Consider the following 19,800-nt stretch of genomic DNA (forward strand, 5'->3'; position numbering starts at 1 on the left):
AAAAAAAAATGGGCAGTCTATATACAATGTGTGCAAAAGGCATGAGGAGGTAGGCGAATAATACAATTTTGCAGATTAACACTAGGGTGATAAATGATCAGATGGTCATGTACAGGTAGAGATATTGGTGTGCAAAAGAGCAGAAAAGTAAATAAATAAATAAAAAAACAGTATAAAAACAGTATGGGAATGAGGTAGGTGAAAATGGGTGGGCTATTTACCAATAGACTATGTACAGCTGCAGCGATCGGTTAGCTGCTCGGATAGCTGATGTTTGAAGTTGGTGAGGGAGATAAAAGTCTCCAACTTCAGCGATTTTGCAGTTCGTTCCAGTCACAGGCAGCAGAGTACTGGAACGAAAGGCGGCCAAATGAGGTGTTGGCTTTAGGGATGATCAGTGAGATACACCTGCTGGAGCGTGTGCTACGGATGGGTGTTGCCATCGTGACCAGTGAACTGAGATAAGGCGGAGCTTTACCTAGCATGGACTTGTAGATGACCTGTAGCCAGTGGGTCTGGCGACGAATATGTAGCGAGGGCCAGCCGACTAGAGCATACAAGTCGCAGTGGTGGGTGGTATAAGGTGCTTTGGTGACAAAACGGATGGCACTGTGATAGACTGCATCCAGTTTGCTGAGTAGAGTGTTGGAAGCCATTTTGTAGATGACATCGCCGAAATCGAGGATCGGTAGGATAGTCAGTTTTACTAGGGTAAGCTTGGCGCCGTGAGTGGAGGCTTTGTTGCGGAATAGAAAGCCGACTCTTGATTTGATTTTCGATTGGAGATGGTTGATGTGAGTCTGGAAGGAGAGTTTGCAGTCTAGCCAGACACCTAGGTACTTATAGATGTCCACATATTCAAGGTCGGAACCATCCAGGGTGGTGATGCTAGTCGGGCATGCGGGTGCAGGCAGCGATCGGTTGAAAAGCATGCATTTGGTTTTACTCGCGTTTAAGAGCAGTTGGAGGCCACGGAAGGAGTGCTGTATGGCATTGAAGCTCGTTTGGAGGTTAGATAGCACAGTGTCCAATGACGGGCCGAAAGTATATAGAATGGTGTCGTCTGCGTAGAGGTGGATCAGGGAATCGCCCGCAGCAAGAGCAACATCATTGATATATACAGAGAAAAGAGTCGGCCCGAGAATTGAACCCTGTGGCACCCCCATAGAGACTGCCAGAGGACCGGACAGCATGCCCTCCGATTTGACACACTGAACTCTGTCTGCAAAGTAATTGGTGAACCAGGCAAGGCAGTCATCCGAGAAACCGAGGCTATTGAGTCTGCCGATAAGAATATGGTGATTGACAGAGTCGAAAGCCTTGGCGAGGTCGATGAAGACGGCTGCACAGTACTGTCTTTTATCGATGGCGGTTATGATATCGTTTAGTACCTTGAGCGTGGCTGAGGTGCACCCGTGACCGGCTCGGAAACCAGATTGCACAGCGGAGAAGGTACGGTGGGATTCGAGATGGTCAGTGACCTGTTTGTTGACTTGGCTTTCGAAGACCTTAGATAGGCAGGGCAGGATGGATATAGGTCTATAGCAGTTTGGGTCCAGGGTGTCTCCCCCTTTGAAGAGGGGGATGACTGTGGCAGCTTTCCAATCCTTGGGGATCTCAGACGATATGAAAGAGAGGTTGAACAGGCTGGTAATAGGGGTTGCGACAATGGCGGCAGATAGTTTCAGAAATAGAGGGTCCAGATTGTCAAGCCCAGCTGATTTGTACAGGTCTAGGTTTTGCAGCTCTTTCAGAACATCTGCTATCTGGATTTGGGTAAAGGAGAACCTGGAGAGGCTTGGGCGAGGAGCTGCGGGGGGCGGAGCTGTTGGCCGAGGTTGGAGTAGCCAGGCGGAAGGCATGGCCGGCCGTTGAGAAGTGCTTATTGAAGCTTTCGATAATCGTGGATTTATCGGTGGAGACCGTGTTACCTAGCCTCAGTGCACTAGCCTTTCCATCGCACGTTGTGTTGATTTCATCATGTCCATCTGGTGATGTTTTTTTCACGGTTGAATCATATTGCAAATGCACGTGCATTTGCAATATGTTTCAATGGGCATTTACCATCACGAATTTGGCATGCTCAAAAATCATGCAGAATTGCAAAATTGACTGGCCTGATGAACACAGGATGGCCGGGCATTGATAGTGGTTCTTCTCCATCGCTCATTGTGTTGATTTCATTATGTCCATTTGTTTATGTTTTCTCACTTTTGCAAATTCACTGTGCATTTGCAATATGGTTCAATGGTCATTTACCATCACAAATTTGTAATGCTATAAAAATCCTGCAGGAATGCGAAATTGACTGGCCCGATGAACTCGGGATGGCTGGGCAGTGATTCTGGTTCCTCTCCATCGCTCGTTGGGGTTGATTTCAGAATGTCACTTTGGTGATGGTACCTCACTGTTTAAACATATTGCAAATGGACAATAGTCACCAGCAAGTCAACGTCCATCAGTCAATTAGATATCATTCTGACATCAAACTGATACAAACTGACACCAAACCCACTTTTTCCAACTCACTTAGTAGCCAACTATCACATACACATAAGTCAACACATATCCTCATTGGGGTATGCTTTTACAGAATCCTGAGTTTTAGGTCTTTACGTTAAGAACTGACTGATTTACACAGGGTTGAATGCACTATATCTATCAAACTGCAGGCAGGGTATGGATATACACTTTTAGGGTGATTTTAACCACTTCCGGTTGGTCCAGGAAGCTTAGAATCAACACAGGTAGACCTCATAGTGGCCTGATGGACTGTTACCGAAGACAGGTTCATACGGCATTCATAACCCATATAGGCTTCAGGTTGAATTTAGGGGTGCAGAATGTATTCCTATGGGGAGAGAAGTCAATGCAAACTGTTTGATGTAAACACCTTCTTCTAACTGTTAAGGGTTAATGCCACACGGTCAAGGTTAGGCTTGCACGGATCGGGAGTACCTCAGGAACGTACCTGAGGTCGAATTGTGCTTCTCACCCTAACGGTTCTCTCACTGTCACCCAAAAGCAAATGACGTTGAGGGGCAGGCTTCATTTTGGGCCTTCTCTTTTTCAAGGTCACTGCACTCAGAGCGAGCTACAGTCAAGCGGGGCGTCTCGTTGAACTTGGCACAGTCTGGAGACTATGGTGATGCCATTTTTAGTGTTGATTTCAGAATGCCATTTTGGTGATGGTCCCTCTCCGTTTAAACATATTGAAATGTACAAAAGTCAACTAGCAAGTCAGTGTCCATCAGTCAATTAGATGTCATTTTGACACCAAACTGATACCAATTGACACCAAACCCACTTTTTACAACTCATTTAGAAGCCAACTATCACATATTTCAGAGCAGGCCCTTAATTCACAGCGCCTTCAGTTTAAAACATAATAAAAACGTAAAATACATAGTTACGTTCTAGCTGCGGGTCCAGTTCGGACATTATGTGTAGGCCTATGTGAGGCGACCCCAAATCCCGAGTTTCGGCTCGATAGGTAATTCGGTGCCCGAGCAAGACCCTAATTGGTGCTGAAAATCCACTTTTTTCCATGCCTTGCTACGGGGTCTTTGAATGAGCTATCGGACAGAAACATTGGGGTCCATCTTTATGTGCTGAGCCGGTTTCAATGCACCTAGTCTTGCGTCTCTGAGACTTTTCTAAATGTCGTCATGTTCGTAATGGTCAAAATGAATTGAAGTCATTGCAAATGTACGAGGCTGTTTCTCGGTCCGAGAACCTTCTAGAGACACCTAACTCACCACGCACTATCAACCTGAGGTCTAGAACAGGTTTCTAAAGTTTCAGAACTCTAGGTCTGACGGTTATTTTTTAGCTCGAACAAAGGTAACTATTGCAGGCACTGTCTGTCTCTACGCACCCCAATGGGTCCCTCATGCCAAGCTTTGTGTGTGGGAAAAATGACTGATTTACAGTTCAGGGGGGTTGCCTAATCACACATATGAAGTTTTGGAAAGATCTGACTTTTTTAACCCTTCGAAACAGCCCCTGTGACACAAATTATGGCACTTCCGGTTGGCACAGGAAGCTATAAATAAACTCATATCCTGATTGGGGTATGCCTTTACAGAATCCTGAGTTTTAAGTCTTTATGTTAAGAACTGAGTTATTTACGGAGGGTTTAGTGAGTGTGTGTCATTTAAAAAATCACAGAAATCTCGCAGAGTTACGCAGCACACTTTAAAAAGATTCGTATGAACACCCTGCAACTGGATCTGTAACTGTTTAAAAAAAAAAAAAGTATTTTTGGACATCAGTAAGGGACCGTACATTTGCAATATGGACTTTCTCACTAACCATATGGCGAATGTCAAAATGTTCCCTTTATTAAGGTATGCAATTGAAAATGTTTATGGAAAGTTTTTGGAATTGATAAATCACCTACTACGTTCTAGTTGAATTTTCTTGCTATAAATCCTCTTAAATTATATATTTATATATATCATCTTAAATTGTATATTAATATATATCATCTTAAATTGTATATTAAGATATATTATCTTAAGTTGTATATTAAGGGTGATTGTTATAACAGCTTCCTACCAGGTGTGGTGGAGTTTGGATCTGGGCCTTCTTCAGTGACTCCTGGTAGCGTTGATGTGTTCTCTGGAGAAACATCATGATGTCTGGAGGACCCTGGACTGTTCTGATCAACACCTGGCCCACACACACATTTACACTGTTATACAGAGCAACTTATCTTAAGATAGCTAGGGACGACAACCACGTATCACAGTCATAGTAAGTAAATCTTTGAGGTATTGGTTTTATTTCATGTATTTTATTTTCACCCGCAGCATGGTGATGACTCTGTCCAGGTATAGCACCTCCTGGTGGCAGAAGTCAGCATAGCAGCGGGCAGGCAGACGTCTGGAATACATCCCTCTGAGGAAGGCTGAGTCGAGGATCTCATCTGCTACTCTCTCACTGGTCTCCCACAGGACGTCATAAATACTCACCTCTTCAACCAGCTCTGGGGGAGGGAGGGAGGGAGGGAGGGAGGGGGGGGAGGGAGGGAGGGAGGGGCAGTGTTCACAACTACTACTGTGGTACAGTTTAGCAATGATTAGTACATAACCCAAAACAGATCATAAAAAAACCCAGTTTTTCAACACTCTGAGCACATTTTCAGCACATTTTGTGGAATTTCTTTCCTTAATGCATTTGAGCCAATCAGTTGTGTTGTGACGAGGTAGGGGTGGTATACAGAAGATAACCCTGTTTGGTAAAAGATCAAGTCCATATTATGGCAAGAACAGCTCACATAAGCAAAGAGAAATGGCCATCAGTCATTACTTTAACTTTTTAGGGATAGGGGGCAGTATTTGGAAGTTTGGATGACTGAGGTGCCCAAAGTAAACTGCCTTTTACTCAGGCTATCCTAGAAATCCTCTTCCTATTTAACGGGATATCTTCAACATTCTAAATCTCCTTTCATTTAAATCTCCCATTTTAAATCTGACTTCCAACATTCTATTCACTCTAAACAATCTGACATTTAGAATAGGACAGCTGATGATGTTGGTACTTGCGAATGCTATGCCCTTTCAAATTTTCAAACATGTTGAACCAATCTGGAATTTTTTATCCTCCTAGAAAACCTAATCCTCTTTAATAAGGATCTGCCTCTTTTTTCAATTTCGCCACACTTCTAACACACTTCCTGTAGCTCAGGCCTTGAAGCTGACTTAATGTCTTAATAACATTTTCCAACAAAGCATATGAATCGCTTACCTTTGAAGATCTTCATCTTTTTGCAATCCCAAATGTCCCAGTTACACAAAATCCTTCTTTATACCCCCCAAAAAAAAAAAAGGTTATTTGATACGCGTTTGATTCAGAAATACACCAGTTTGAACTCACCCAACATACCTACAAAGGAATGTAAAAAGTAACTTGGTACAAACATTTCAAACAACGTTTCTAATCCAACCTCAGGTACCCTAATATGTAAATAATCGATCAAATTTAAGACGGTGTAGTAAAACGCCAAATGGATCTACCTCCTGGTCCTCTTCCCCTGTCTTACCCACCAAGGGTAGAGACAGATGACCTCGCCTACTGAAATACCGGATTGATTGGTAGCGGTTGCCAACCAACTATTTAACCAGAAGACTGGTTCAAGCCAACCAACTCCTGGAAGTCAGGAAGAATCACCCTCTGCCTCAAGTGACACCTCTGAATGGGAACAGCTGATAGACTCATTGCTGATAGAGTAAGGGCACTGTCATAAACAGAGGCCCATATGCGCACTGTAAGAAAAGTGTTTCCTCATTGTTGCTAGAGTAATAGGCTCTGTCATAACCAGAGGCCCAATAGGCACCTATTTAACAGGCTAGTGGAACCAGAGGCCCATATATGCACTGTAAGAAAAGTATTTCCTGTTGTAAGATATGTCATCACCCTCTCTGCTCTGAGGGAATGGGAGGAGCAGCGGATCGGGTGCCGAGAATCAAAAGGTATATAAAGAGACATTTTCCATTACTTTGGCGCTGACTTCTTGAATTCTGAATTCATAGAGACAGCCATTTGAACCAGGTATTGGTGCCTGGCTCATCTCTAGGTTCTAACTCAGATTCTAGGCTAGTTGAGACTTTATTTAACTATTGGATCTCTAGATCAATTTGGACTTTCTTGTGCTGAGACTCCTTGTGTTCCTATCTATTCCAAACCATTACTACTGGCAGTGTGTGGTTCTTGAGGCTTTGTCCACTATATGACAGTCCCTGCTTTGTGATCGATAAAGCCTGACCAAGGTCTAATCACAATAACGGCATTACTGGAAATAGTTTGGCATCCCGAGACAGGACTTAAACACTGAACCCAGGGGCTTTTCGTTGGAGGCTATTATCTGATAGTGAAACAAAATCATATTCGGCGCTAGCACAATAAAATAGAAAACATTCATTAGACCATCCAGTTGACCAAGAACCAAGACTCTAGTTTCCTCATTCAATATAACTTGAATCCAATTTAGTTAAAATAACGACTCCAATTCAACCTCTTGGCAGTTAGAGGGGAGTCGCTACACTAAACTAAATTTCTCAAATTCTGACCGATTGAAACTCTGCTCCTGATCTCGTGGGTCCCCTCGTCATCTCTCAAAGGTAATTAAATACTAATATAATTAATAATTTTTCCTCGGTTTAAATATAATTAAATACTGATAATATAATTATCATTGTACCAGGCATTTTATAGAGCATTAAGTCATTTGCATGTTTCTGATTAACGCTGTGTGTGACCGAGAAACAAATGGTCTATTTTGAAGTGTGTTTGATTGTAAAAGACAAAAAACAGAGTGTTTTCAAAAATAAACGGTAGTCTTATTTTGTCTCGAGCAAAAGGTTCTCTCAAAGACAGTTAACTCTGACACTCCCCGCTACCGGGACACTGGAAACGGGGATCAATGCTCTATGACAGAATGAGTTACCATTAAAAGACAAGGAGGAAGGTGTGTCCAGTAGTGATTCATTTAATTGTCTTATCGATCTAAGTTTTATTTTCCAAGCGATACATAGCCGACGGGCAGAGTAGTGAGACTAAGTTGACTAAAGGTCTTCACACTTTAAACTAGATACATCACAGAGGGGAAATACTCAACCACAGGGAAAGCATATAGAGACTGGTAGGACTAGTGCTTAATAATAACTCAAGGACCAATTAGTGGTGAAGCAAAGAGTCTAGAGGATAAAGGTGGGGTTCACACATCCCAGCTAGAGCTAGACCATTGAGAGTGACAAGGCAAAAGACCTCTCTACGCGGACAACGCTTCGATATAGAAAGAGAGGCAGGGCTACGCGAGCGGTCCTGGTTATACCAAGATAACCTGAAATATCTATAGTGCCTTGTCCAATCCAGGGAACGGGATGCTAACCACCTCTAGCACCCCGCTGCTGGCCAAGGGGCGGGGCTGAAGGTTTCGTATCGCGACAACGGACTAAACTGTTTTCACTACTGGAGAAAAACAACGAGTCATTCACGCTCACCAAAATAGTAGAGTCCTTCTGAGTGACACATAAAAAAGAAAACGATCACTTCTTAATTTTTCCCATAAAAAACATAGAATCATCGAATAATTTCAATTTCAACCATTTCTAAAGACTGTCGGCATCTAGTGGAAACCATAGGAACTGCAATCCTAATCATTTGGCTTTCCCATAGAAAACCAAATACTTATTTTCCACCATAATTTGCAAATAAATTCATTAAAAATCCTACAATGTGATTTTCTGGATTTTGTTTTCTCATGTCTGTCATAGTTGAAGTGTACCTATGATGAAAATTACAGGCCTCTCTCATCTTTTTAAGTGGGAGAACTTGCACAATTGGTGGCTGACTAAATACTTTTTTGCCCCACTGTATGTTATACTCACAGACATTATTTTAACAGTTTTAGAAACTTTAGAGTGTTTTCTATCAAATACTACCAGGCATATGCATATCCTAGCTTCCTAGCTTAGTCTATCCGAGGCAATGGGTCAAGACATTCCTACCTCTCTCGTGTGTTTTCTTCTGACTTGGAATTACTGCTAAACCAGATCTAAAAGAAAAATGAAATAAAATAATACATGAATGTAATTGAGTGTTAATATGGTCTCTGTATAAAACGTGTCCAGATACAAGACAGTGTTAGACCTGCTACCTTGTCTCCATAGAACACACATAGAACCTCAGCTCTCCACAGGACACGTCATTCCAGCCCTGCCCACCTGTTGTCAAGACAAATCTCACTTCAGTTATTTCAATGTCCTCAGAGTTTGTTTGTGTGTGTGTGTGTGTGTGTGTGTGTGTGTGTGTGTGTGTGTGTGTACCTCCAGTGTGTAGCTCCATACAGTTCTCCCCCTGTCCAGAGTTACTGGGCTCATCCTCCTCCCAGTAGAAACTGTCAACAGCTGAGCCGTCACTCCACAGCCACATCCCCTCCTTATCACAGAAACACATTGCTTGATGGATTGAAACCACTTCATTGTTTTTAAACAGAAAGTACCTTGAGCTTTTGCCTCTGTAAACTGTAGACATTTGACAGACTGGTTGACAGACTGACTGACTGACTGATGAATTATTGACCCAGTGTACCTGAGCTGCATCGTAGCCTCCTATCCAGACCGGCTGGTCTGTGTGTCTCCTGACCAGATCCTGGACAAACACCTGTTGACCCGGGCTGTGAACCGACACCAGGTTCCCTCTGTGCTGGGAGCAGTACAACTAGAGGGATAGTCAGAGAACACTGTGTTATCCCGCTGAGCTAAAGCCCTGGCAGTACCTCAGGGAGCGAAGATCAATGCAGACTAGAAATGGGAATTTCCTTAATTAAATGTGTGCTAGTCTTGAAGTATCAATGGTTGTGAAATAGTAATAGTTGTAGTAGTGACAGCAGTAGAAGTGTTAGTATTGGTGACAGAAGTAGTACTAGTAGTAGTAGTAGTAGTTTTTAATTTAACTAGATTTTAAAGCATACAATTTTATGTGAAAAAACTGATTTTAGCTTTATTCTTTTACCATGGATTTGCCCTAAATCAATTCCTAACCAACTCTACTACAGCAACAGAACAAGTTGACCTTTAGTTTCTCAGTGTCTCCAATTACAAGCGTTACCTCTGCAGTGGCCCAGGTGGCCCAGACGGGGTAGAAGGAGAAGCAGCGATGCTCATTCTGATGCCACCCAGCTGGGCATGGTGACTGGGAGTCCACCCCTTCCACCTCCTCTTCTGTAGTGTTCACCACCCCCGGGGCAGCATCCAGCCCTGGAACAACAACACACACCGACAGTATGTACTGTTCAAGAGCTGTGATGGACTTAGTTTACCTGGTACATTGGAAGCAATTCATGGAATAATCCCAAAAGTGCAAACTAAGCTAGATCAAGTAGCACCTCAAATACTTTATAGCATCTAGAGTTGGGTTTGACTAGATACAATGCTATTTTACTGTAAACAAATTGACAACAGACTTTCAGCACTCTTCAACATGCACAGCGTTTACACAGATGGTTGATGATTGGCTGAGTGAAATTCATGATCAAAAGATTGTAGGAGTTGTTTTGTTAGACTTCAGTGTGGCCTTTGACGTTATCATTCATAGTCTATGGCTTTATACCTCCTGCTATAATGTGGATAAAGAGTTACCTGTTTAAATAAATAACAATTTGTATATAAGAATTTGTTCTTAATTACAGACCTGCCTAGTTAAATAATGGTTAAGAATTTGTTCTTAATAACTGACCAGCCTACACAAACACACCGTCTGGTTTTCAAGTTTCATATTCACCTGTTGAGAGGTGCAGAGCCATCACAAAACAACAAAGCAGCAGAGACATTCTGCCAACCGATCTACAGAGGAAACAATGATAGTACATTACATAACAACTTAACTTTACATTTAATAACCTCTAATAGTGTTAAAGGGATCCTGGATACCATTTTAATGACTCCGTGTGCATTAGGAAGGAAGGTAGTGGTTGTTTCACAAGCATTAGCACAATGACTGGAAGTCTACAGGTACGGTAGCATTGCTAATACACCTGTAGACTTCCAGTCATTGAACTACAATCGTACATTATTCATTTAGCATAACTTATTTTAAAATGACATTGCATAACATGACAAAACGTAACACAAATGAACTTTTAAGTGACATAAGTTAACATGACACAACAGAGCAGCTCCATCTGTAACGTAGCACATTACCTGGACATGAACCAGAGAATGTTGAGAGTAACACAGTGACAGTAGTAGTAGTAGCTTGGTCTTGGTAGTGTAGCTCAGAATCAGAATCCTGAGCTGGCTAGTAACACAGTGTTGAGAGTACCTTGAGCTGAATCAGAGAATGTTGAGAGTACCTGAGCTGGCTAGTAACACAGTGACAGTAGTAGTAGTAGCTTGGTCTTGGTAGTGTAGCTCAGAATCAGAGAATGTTGAGAGTACCTGAGCTGGCTAGTAACACAGTGACAGTAGTAGTAGTAGCTTGGTCTTGGTAGTGTAGCTCAGAATCAGAGAATGTTGAGAGTACCTGAGCTGGCTAGTTACACAGTGACAGTAGTAGTAGTAGCTTGGTCTTGGTAGTGTAGCTCAGAATCAGAGAATGTTGAGAGTACCTGAGCTGGCTAGTTACACAGTGACAGTAGTAGTAGTAGCTTGGTCTTGGTAGAGTAGCTCAGAATCAGAGAATGTTGAGAGTACCTGAGCTGGCTACTGCTTCTGGCTTGGAATAGTCACTGTTGAGGAGGAGGAGTGAAATGAGATGATGTGAGGAGAAGAGATGAGGAAATAATAAGGTACTGCAGAACAGCAACCAGCCCATATCCTCCTCTCTACACTAGTGGGTGTGTCCTAAAAGCCTCAGCCCTGCCCACTCTCATTATCAGTCAGACTAGAATCACATCAACAACCTGCTAGTTCTAACAACACATCTCCTGCTCTGACAGACTAGAATCACATCAACAATCTGCTAGTTCTAACAAACACATCTCCTGTTCTGACAGACTAGAATCACATCATCAACCTGCTAGTTCTAACAACACATCTCCTGTTCTGACAGACTAGAATCACATCAACAACCTGCTAGTTCTAACAACACATCTCCTGTTCTGACAGACTAGAATCACATCAACAACCTGCTAGTTCTAACAACACATCTCCTGTTCTGACAGACTAGAATCACATCAACAACCTGCTAGTTCTAACAACACATCTCAACTGCTCTGTTCTGACAGACTAGAATCACATCAACAACCTGCTAGTTCTAACAACACATCTCCTGCTCTGACAGACTAGAATCACACCATCAACCTGCTAGTTCTAACAACACATCTCCTGCTCTGACAGACTAGAATCACACCATCAACCTGCTAGTTCTAACAACACATCTCCTGCTCTGACAGACTAGAATCACATCAACAACCTGCTAGTTCTAACAACACATCTCCTGTTCTGACAGACTAGAATCATATCAACAACCTGCTAACCTTCTAACAACACATCTCCTGTTCTGACAGACTAGAATCACATCAACAACCTGCTAGTTCTAACAACACATTCTTTAGAGCAGTAACCAGAAGGTTGTTCAAATCCCTGAGCTGACAAGGTACAAATCTGTCGTTCTGCCCCTGAACAAGCCAGTTAACCTACTGTTCCTAGGCCGTCATTGAAAATAAGAATTTGTTCTTAACTGACTTGCCTAGTTAAATAAAGGTAAATAGAGGTCCTGGATGGCAGGAAGCATGGTTAATGATGAGAAACCTTACGTTCTGATGAGGAAGAAGGCGAGTGATTGACAAAACAAGTTAAACTACCAGTAGAATTTGACTGAATAACCAGGTCAACCTGCAATAAGGTAATTCACCACTTGTTGTAATACATAAGGCATTAATAGTAGTAATTGTTTTGATGACGTTTGATGTTATAGATTAAGGACAAAAAATAAACTGTAATAACGTGTACAACTGTGTGACTTGTAAACATTGAATAAAAAGTAGAAACTAGTTGTTGGTAGTGCGCAGCTCTAGACAAGAACATCTACAATGTGAAGCTCTACTCCTTTCTTGTATTCTACCTGTAGTTGATAACGCTGATGCTTTAGCATCATCCTTTGAAATCACTTGGGGGCAGACAGAATCGTTTTTTATTTAAAGATAACCTCAAGCTGCTTGTTATCAGTGTGCACCTTGATAAAGTCCCTACGTTGAAGGTATTGATCAAAACGGTCACAGACTATGGCTAGGCATTCCTTCTCAATTCTGGGTCTGGCTTCTGGCCTTCAGCTGTCAAAAGATGTCCCGTGTATGAAAGTACTTGTGAGCCTGAGCTTAACTTTAGTCTTTACTCAACTTTAGATGAATCTCCCTTTGCTATTTGTAAGAGCTGAGTCAGGTTGTGGTCATGGTCCTGCCGCTGCTTCTTCCATTGTTGCACCAGAGCCGTGATGTCATCCGCTGTGACGCTTATTCCTGGCAGTCCCTGAAGTGACGCTTATTCCTGGCAGTCCCTGAAGTGATGCTTATTCCTGGCAGTTCCTGAAGTGATGCTTATTCTGGCAGTCCCTGAAGTGATGCTTATTCCTGGCAGTGGCAGTCCCCCTGAGTCCCTGAAGTGATGCTTATTCCTGGCAGTCCCTGAAGTGATGCTTATTCTTGGCAGTCCCTCCCTGAAGTGACGCTTATTCCTGTGATGCTTATTCCTGGCAGTCCCTGAAGTGATGCTTATTCGCAATCCCTGATTGCCTGGCAGTCCCTGAAGTGATGCTTATTCCAGTCCCTGGCAGTCCCTGAAGTGATGCTTATTCTTGGCAGTCCCTGAAGTGATGCTTATTCCTGGCAGTCCCTGAAGTGATGCTTCCCTGATTCCTGGCAGTTCCTGAAGTGCATCATGTTCCCTTCGCTGATAGTCCTCTGCAGCTGGTTTCACTCCACAAAGGTAACCTTGTACACCAGTATCTGTTTAAATTTCATATTGGTTTTATGAATAACCAATTTCAATGTCATATTGGTTTCATGAATAACCAATTTAAATATCATATTGGTTTTATGAATAACCAATTTCAATATCATATTGGTTTCATGAATAACCAATTTAAATATCATATTGGTTTAATGAATAACCAATTTAAATATCATATTGGTTTTATGAATAACCCATTTAAATATCATATTGGTTTAATGAATAACCAATTTAAATAACATATTGGTTTAATGAATAACCCATTTAAATATCATATTGGTTTTATGAATAACCAATTTAAATATCATATTGGTTTAATGAATAACCAATTTAAATATCATATTGGTTTATGAATAACTCATTTAAATATCATATTGGTTTAATGAATAACCCATTTAAATATCATATTGGTTTTATGAATAACCTGAGGGTGTGCTAGCGAATCGGAAGCCTTTCCCTGGAGCTGTAAAAACAGATGATGTTGCAGAGACAAGATCAAAGACTATCGTTGCCAAATGTTTTCCTCCCGAGGTATTTTTTCATTTAAAGTAGAATAGCAGCCTTTATGACAATTTATAATAATAATAACATTGTATCTAAAAAAATATATAAAACAAAATTCATTCTGAACACTTAGCTAACTGTCCCAACTACACACACACACACACACACACACACACACGCAAACACACACACACACACGCACACACGCACACACACACACACACACACACACACACACACACACACACACACACACACACACACACACACACACAGGGAAGTGGCAGTAGAGGGAGCAAAATATTGTTAAGTAGAGAATCACACACGTGCAGAAGGATAATTTGTTTTGCAACCAGAAAAACAGCCAATCGGTTGGGAATAACAAATCAAATCAAATCCAATCAAATTTTATTTGTCACATACACATGGTTAGCAGATGTTAATGCGAGTGTAGCGAAATGCTTGTGCTTCTAGTTCCGACAATGCAGTAATAACCAACAAGTAATCTAACTAACAATTCCAAGACTACTGTCTTATACACAGTGTAAGGGGATAAAGAATATGTACATAAAGATATATGAATGAGTGATGGTACAGAGCGGAAGAGGCAAGATACAGTAGATGGTATCGAGTACAGTATATACATATGAGATGAGTATGTAAACAAAGTAAACAAAGTGGCATAGTTAAAGTGGCTAGTGATATATTTTACATCATTTCCCATCAATTCCCATTATTAAAGTGGCTGGAGTTGAGTCAGTGTCAGTGTGTTGGCACAGCCACTCAATGTTAGTGGTGGCTGTTTAACAGTCTGATGGCCTTGAGATAGAAGCTGTTTTTCAGTCTCTCGGTCCCAGCTTTGATGCACCTGGACTGACCTCGCCTTCTGGATGATAGCGGGGTGAACAGGCAGTGGCTTGGGTGGTTGTTGTCCTTGATGATCTTTATGGCCTTCCTGTAACATCGGGTGGTGTAGGTGTCCTGGAGGGCAACATGCGTTGTGCAGACCTCACTACCCTCTGGAGAGCCTTACGGTTGAGGCGGAGCAGTTGCTGTACCAGGCGGTGATACAGCCCGCCAGGATGCTCTCGATTGTGCATCTGTAGAAGTTTGTGAGTGCTTTTGGTGACAAGCCGAATTTCTTCAGCCTCCTGAGGTTGAAGAGGCGCTGCTGTGCCATCTTCACGATGCTGTCTGTGTGAGTGGACCAATTCAGTTTGTCTGTGATGTGTACGCCGAGGAACTTACATTGCAACTGTGTGCATTTTTTCACTTTCAGTTCACTTCCATAGCTTTGTGAAGTCCATACAACTGTGAATTTTCTGGCCGTCTAACTTTTTTCCATATTTCTATAAATCTGTTTTTTTGCTTTGTCATTATGGGGTATTGTGTGTAGATTGATGAGGGGGGGATGTAATCCATTTTAGAATGAGTATATGTGACGGTAAACAGAGAATCTACTTTCTTGGGGACCTGAATATCGACTGGTTTTCATCAAGCTGTCGTATGCAATTCATGCACAATTGTCTCAAGGCTTCAACATCCTTCTTTAACCCGTCTCCTCCCCTTCATCTACACTGATTGTAGTGGATTTAGCAAGTGACATCAATAAGGGATCTGAACTTTCACCTGGATTCCCCTGTCAGTTTATGTCATGGAAAGACATGGTGTCCTTAATGTTTTGTACACTCAGAGTGTAAACGCAACGTAAAGTGTTGGTTCCGTGTTTCATGAGCTGAAAAAAAAATACAGGAAATGATCCATGAGCACAAAAAGCTTATTTCTATCAAATGTCTTTACATCCATGTGGGTGATTATTTCTCATTTGCCAAGATATTCCATTCACCTGCTGGTGTGGCATATCAAGAAGCTGATTAAACAACGTGATTTGTCCTTATTTAGTATGGTCAGGGCGTGAGTTGGGGTGGACAGTCTATGTTTGTTTTTCTATGATTTTGGGGATTTCTAATGTTTCGGCCCAGTATGGTTCTCAATCAGAGGCAGGTGTCATTAGTTGTCTCTGATTGAGAATCATACTTAGGTAGCCTGGGTTTCACTGTTTGTTTGTGGGTGATTGTCTATGTTAGTTGCTTGTGTCAGCACAGTTCTTATGATAGCTTCACGGTCGTTATATGTTTATTGTTTTTGTACAGTCGTGTTTTTCTATTCAACGATGCGTTCACACAACGCTGCGCTTCTTAAGACGATTGTGACTTATTATTATCTCAGTAGTTTTGCAAATAAAGGTCCTTGAAAAGACGTGTGGCATACTAGGCTACACGCTAATGTGGAAGATAACAATGATATGTAACTAACATAACATAACAACACTCTGAAAAGAGCTCCAGAGTTCCTCTGTGGAGAAGGTAGAATCTTTCAGAAGGACAACCATCTCTGCAGCACTGCACCAATCAGGCCTTTATGGTTGAGTGGCCAGATGGAAGCAACTACTCAGTAAAATGCACATGACGAGACGGCCTACAGGGAGGAGGTGAGGGCCCTCGGAGTGTGGTGTCAGGAAAATAACCTCACACTCAACGTCAACAAGACTAAGGAGATGATTGTGGACCTCAGGAAACAGCAGAGGGAACACCCCCCCCCTATCCACATCGATGGAACAGTAGTGGAGAGGGTAGCAAGTTTTAAGTTCCTCGGCATACACATCACAGACAAACTGAATTGGTCCACTCACACTGACAGCGTTTAGTGAAGAAGGCGCAGCAGCGCCTCTTCAACCTCAGGAGGCTGAAGAAATTCGGCTTGTCACCAAAAGCACTCACAAACTTCTACAGATGCACAATCGAAATCCTGGCGGGCTGTATCACCGCCTGGTAGGCAACTGCTCCGCCCTCAACCGTAAGGCTCTCAGGGGGTAGTGAGGTCTGCACAACGCATCACCGGGGGCAAACTACCTGCCCTCCAGGACACCTACACCACCCGATGTTACAGGAAGGCCATAAAGATCATCAAGGACATCAACCACCCGAACCACTGCCTGTTCACCCCGCTATCATCCAGAAGGCGAGGTCAGTACAGGTGCATCAAAGCTGGGACCGAGAGACTGAAAAACAGCTTCTATCTCAAGGCCATCAGACTGTTAAACAGCCACCACTAACATTGAGTGGTTGTTGCCAACACACTGTCATTGACACTGACCCAACTCCAGCCACTTTAATAATGGGAATTGATGGGAAATGATGTAAATATATCACTAGCCACTTTAAACAATGCTACCTTATATAATGTTACTTACCCTACATTATTCATCTCATATGCATACGTATATCCTGTACTCTACATCATCGACTGCATCCTTATGTAATACATGTATCACTAGCCACTTTAACTATGCCACTTTGTTTACTTTGTCTACATACTCATCTCATATGTATATACTGTACTCGATACCATCTACTGTATGCTGCTCTGTACCATCACTCATTCATATATCCTTATGTACATATTCTTTATCCCCTTACACTGTGTATAAGACAGTAGTTTTGGAATTGTTAGTTAGATTACTTGTTGGTTATCACTGCATTGTCGGAACTAGAAGCACAAGCATTTCGCTACACTCGCATTAACATCTGCTAACCATGTGTATGTGACAAATAAAATTGGATTTGATTTGATTTGATGACAGCCCACTTGGAGATTTCCACAAGGCACCTAAAGGCCTCTGACCATGAGAAACAAGATTCTCTGTTCTGATGAAACCAAGATTAAACTCTTTGGCCTGAATGACAAGCGTAACGTCTGGAGGAAACCTGGCACCATCCCTACGGTGAAGCATGGTGGTGGCAGCATCATGTTGTGGGGATATTTTACAGAGGAAGGGACTGGGATACTAGTCAGCATCGAGGAGAAGATGAACGGAGCAAAGTACAGAGAGCTCCTTATTGAAAACTCTGGGATGCTGGCTTTCTAGGCAGAGTTCCTCTGTCCAGCGCCTGTGTTCTTTTGCCCATCTTTTCTTTTTATTGGCCAGTCTGAGATACAACTTTTTCTTTGCAACTCTAGAAGGCCAGCATCCCGGAGTCACCTCTTCACTACCAACGTAGAGACTGGTGTTTTGCGGTTACTATTTAATGAAGCTGTCAGTTGAGGACTTGTGAGGCATCTGTTTCTCAAACTAGACACTCTCATGTACTTGTCCTCTTGCTCAGTTGTGCACCGGGGCCTAGCCCATTCCTCATTCTATTCTGGTTAGAGCCTGTTTGCGCTTTTCTGTGAAGGGAGAAGTACACAGCGTTGTATGAGATCTTCAGTTTCTTGGCAATTTCTCGCATGGAACAGCCTTCAATTCTCAGAACAAGAATAGACTAACAAGTTTCAGAAGAAAGGGCTTTGTTTCTGGTCATTTTGAGCCTGTAATCGAACCCAAAAATGCTGATGCACCAGATAAGAAAGACCGTTTTAATGCTTCTTTAATCAGAACAACAGTTTTCAGCTGTACTAATGTTGGTTCCACTTTTCTGGGCTCCGTTATTTACTTAACAAATAATGAATACACTAAATGTTCAACAGTTTTCAGCTAATGTTGGTTGAATACACTAAATGTGCATATTTAACATTAAGATATTTTAATTAGAATACAGTTGTAGTCAGAAGTCAAAGATCAACATACAAATGTCTCTCCTGAGTTCTGCCCCGAACAAAAGAAAGACTGGATCTTATATACCCGAGGTCACACCTTATGGTGCCATCTCCTATGTTAAAACACTGCATGTGCAGCTAAAAGACCCAGTTATTCTTAACACGAGGTTTCTGAGAACCTGTTTCAGCGTTATGCAAATCTGCCATAGTATCAGAGAAAAACAGACGCTGTCTCTCTGTGTCTCGCTATCACCCACAGTCCCTTTTCTCACCTTTTCTCACAGACGCCGTGGTTCCTGCGTGTTTTGGCAGAGAGCACAGACAGAGGCCTTAATATTCAGCTATAGAGTGAGCATCAGTACAATGGCACATAAGCAAATGAATAACAACATAATCAGTGGTGGGGGTCTTGAAAAGACCCCCAATATCAACTTTTAACCCTTCACTAACATAACTGCAAAGGGGTTTTCTATTGATCAATCAACCTTTTAAAATGATAAACTTGGATTAGCTAAACAACATGCCATTGGAACACAGGAGTGATGGTTGCTGATAATGGGCCTCTGTACGCCTATGTAGATATTCCATAAAAAATCTGTCGTTTCCAGCTACAATAGTCATTTACAACATGAACAATGTGTACACTGTATTTCCGATCAATTTGATGTTATTTTAATGATAATAAAAATGTGCTTTTCTTTCAAAAACAAGGACATTTCTAAATGACCCCAAACATTCGAACAGTATTGTATGTTAAGTTGGAAAAAGTCAGTTGTATAGTTCGTTCTTTTCTTTCCTATTGAACATACTACTTTCCGTATGAAATATTATCGTTTATTTAGATATTAGAGTACCTGAGGATTAATTAGAAACGTTGTTTGACTTGTTTGGACGAACCCTACCAATAACTTTTTGGATTCCTTTGTCTGCATGTTGAACGAGTGGATTACTGAAATCAATGGCGCCAACTAAATTGACTTTTTGGGATATAAAGAAGGACTTTATCGAACAAAACAACCATTCATTGTGTAGCTGGGACCCTTGGAATTGCAAGCAGAGGAAGATCTTCAAAAGTAAGTGATTTATTAACAAGTTTCAATCCAAGAGGCTTTGATTACATTTCCAATATCCTCGCCCAAGTGGACATTTTGTTTGAGTAACATATATGCCAATTGGCCATTGACTTTAATGCAGAGAAACTTAAATCAGTTTTACCTCATTTCTTTCAGCATGTCAAATGTGCAAA

General features: G+C 41.9%; 1 protein-coding gene across 1 annotated transcript in view; it reads right to left on the reverse strand.

Annotated features, from left to right (window-relative positions):
- LOC135573017 (uncharacterized) overlaps positions 1–19,800 on the reverse strand; it is a 47,925-nt gene that overhangs the window by 9,298 nt on the left and 18,827 nt on the right. The window contains exons 5-12 of the mRNA XM_065022071.1: positions 10,288–10,349; positions 9,616–9,764; positions 9,097–9,225; positions 8,832–8,943; positions 8,663–8,729; positions 8,514–8,560; positions 4,809–4,990; positions 4,561–4,674 (exon numbers count right to left, since the gene is read on the reverse strand). Of these exons, the coding sequence (XP_064878143.1) occupies positions 4,561–4,674; positions 4,809–4,990; positions 8,514–8,560; positions 8,663–8,729; positions 8,832–8,943; positions 9,097–9,225; positions 9,616–9,764; positions 10,288–10,349 (862 nt within the window). The remainder of the gene's footprint in view (positions 1–4,560; positions 4,675–4,808; positions 4,991–8,513; positions 8,561–8,662; positions 8,730–8,831; positions 8,944–9,096; positions 9,226–9,615; positions 9,765–10,287; positions 10,350–19,800) is intronic.

Source organism: Oncorhynchus nerka, linkage group LG8 (assembly GCF_034236695.1).
Source record: "Oncorhynchus nerka isolate Pitt River linkage group LG8, Oner_Uvic_2.0, whole genome shotgun sequence".
Taxonomy (NCBI): Eukaryota; Metazoa; Chordata; class Actinopteri; order Salmoniformes; family Salmonidae; genus Oncorhynchus; species Oncorhynchus nerka.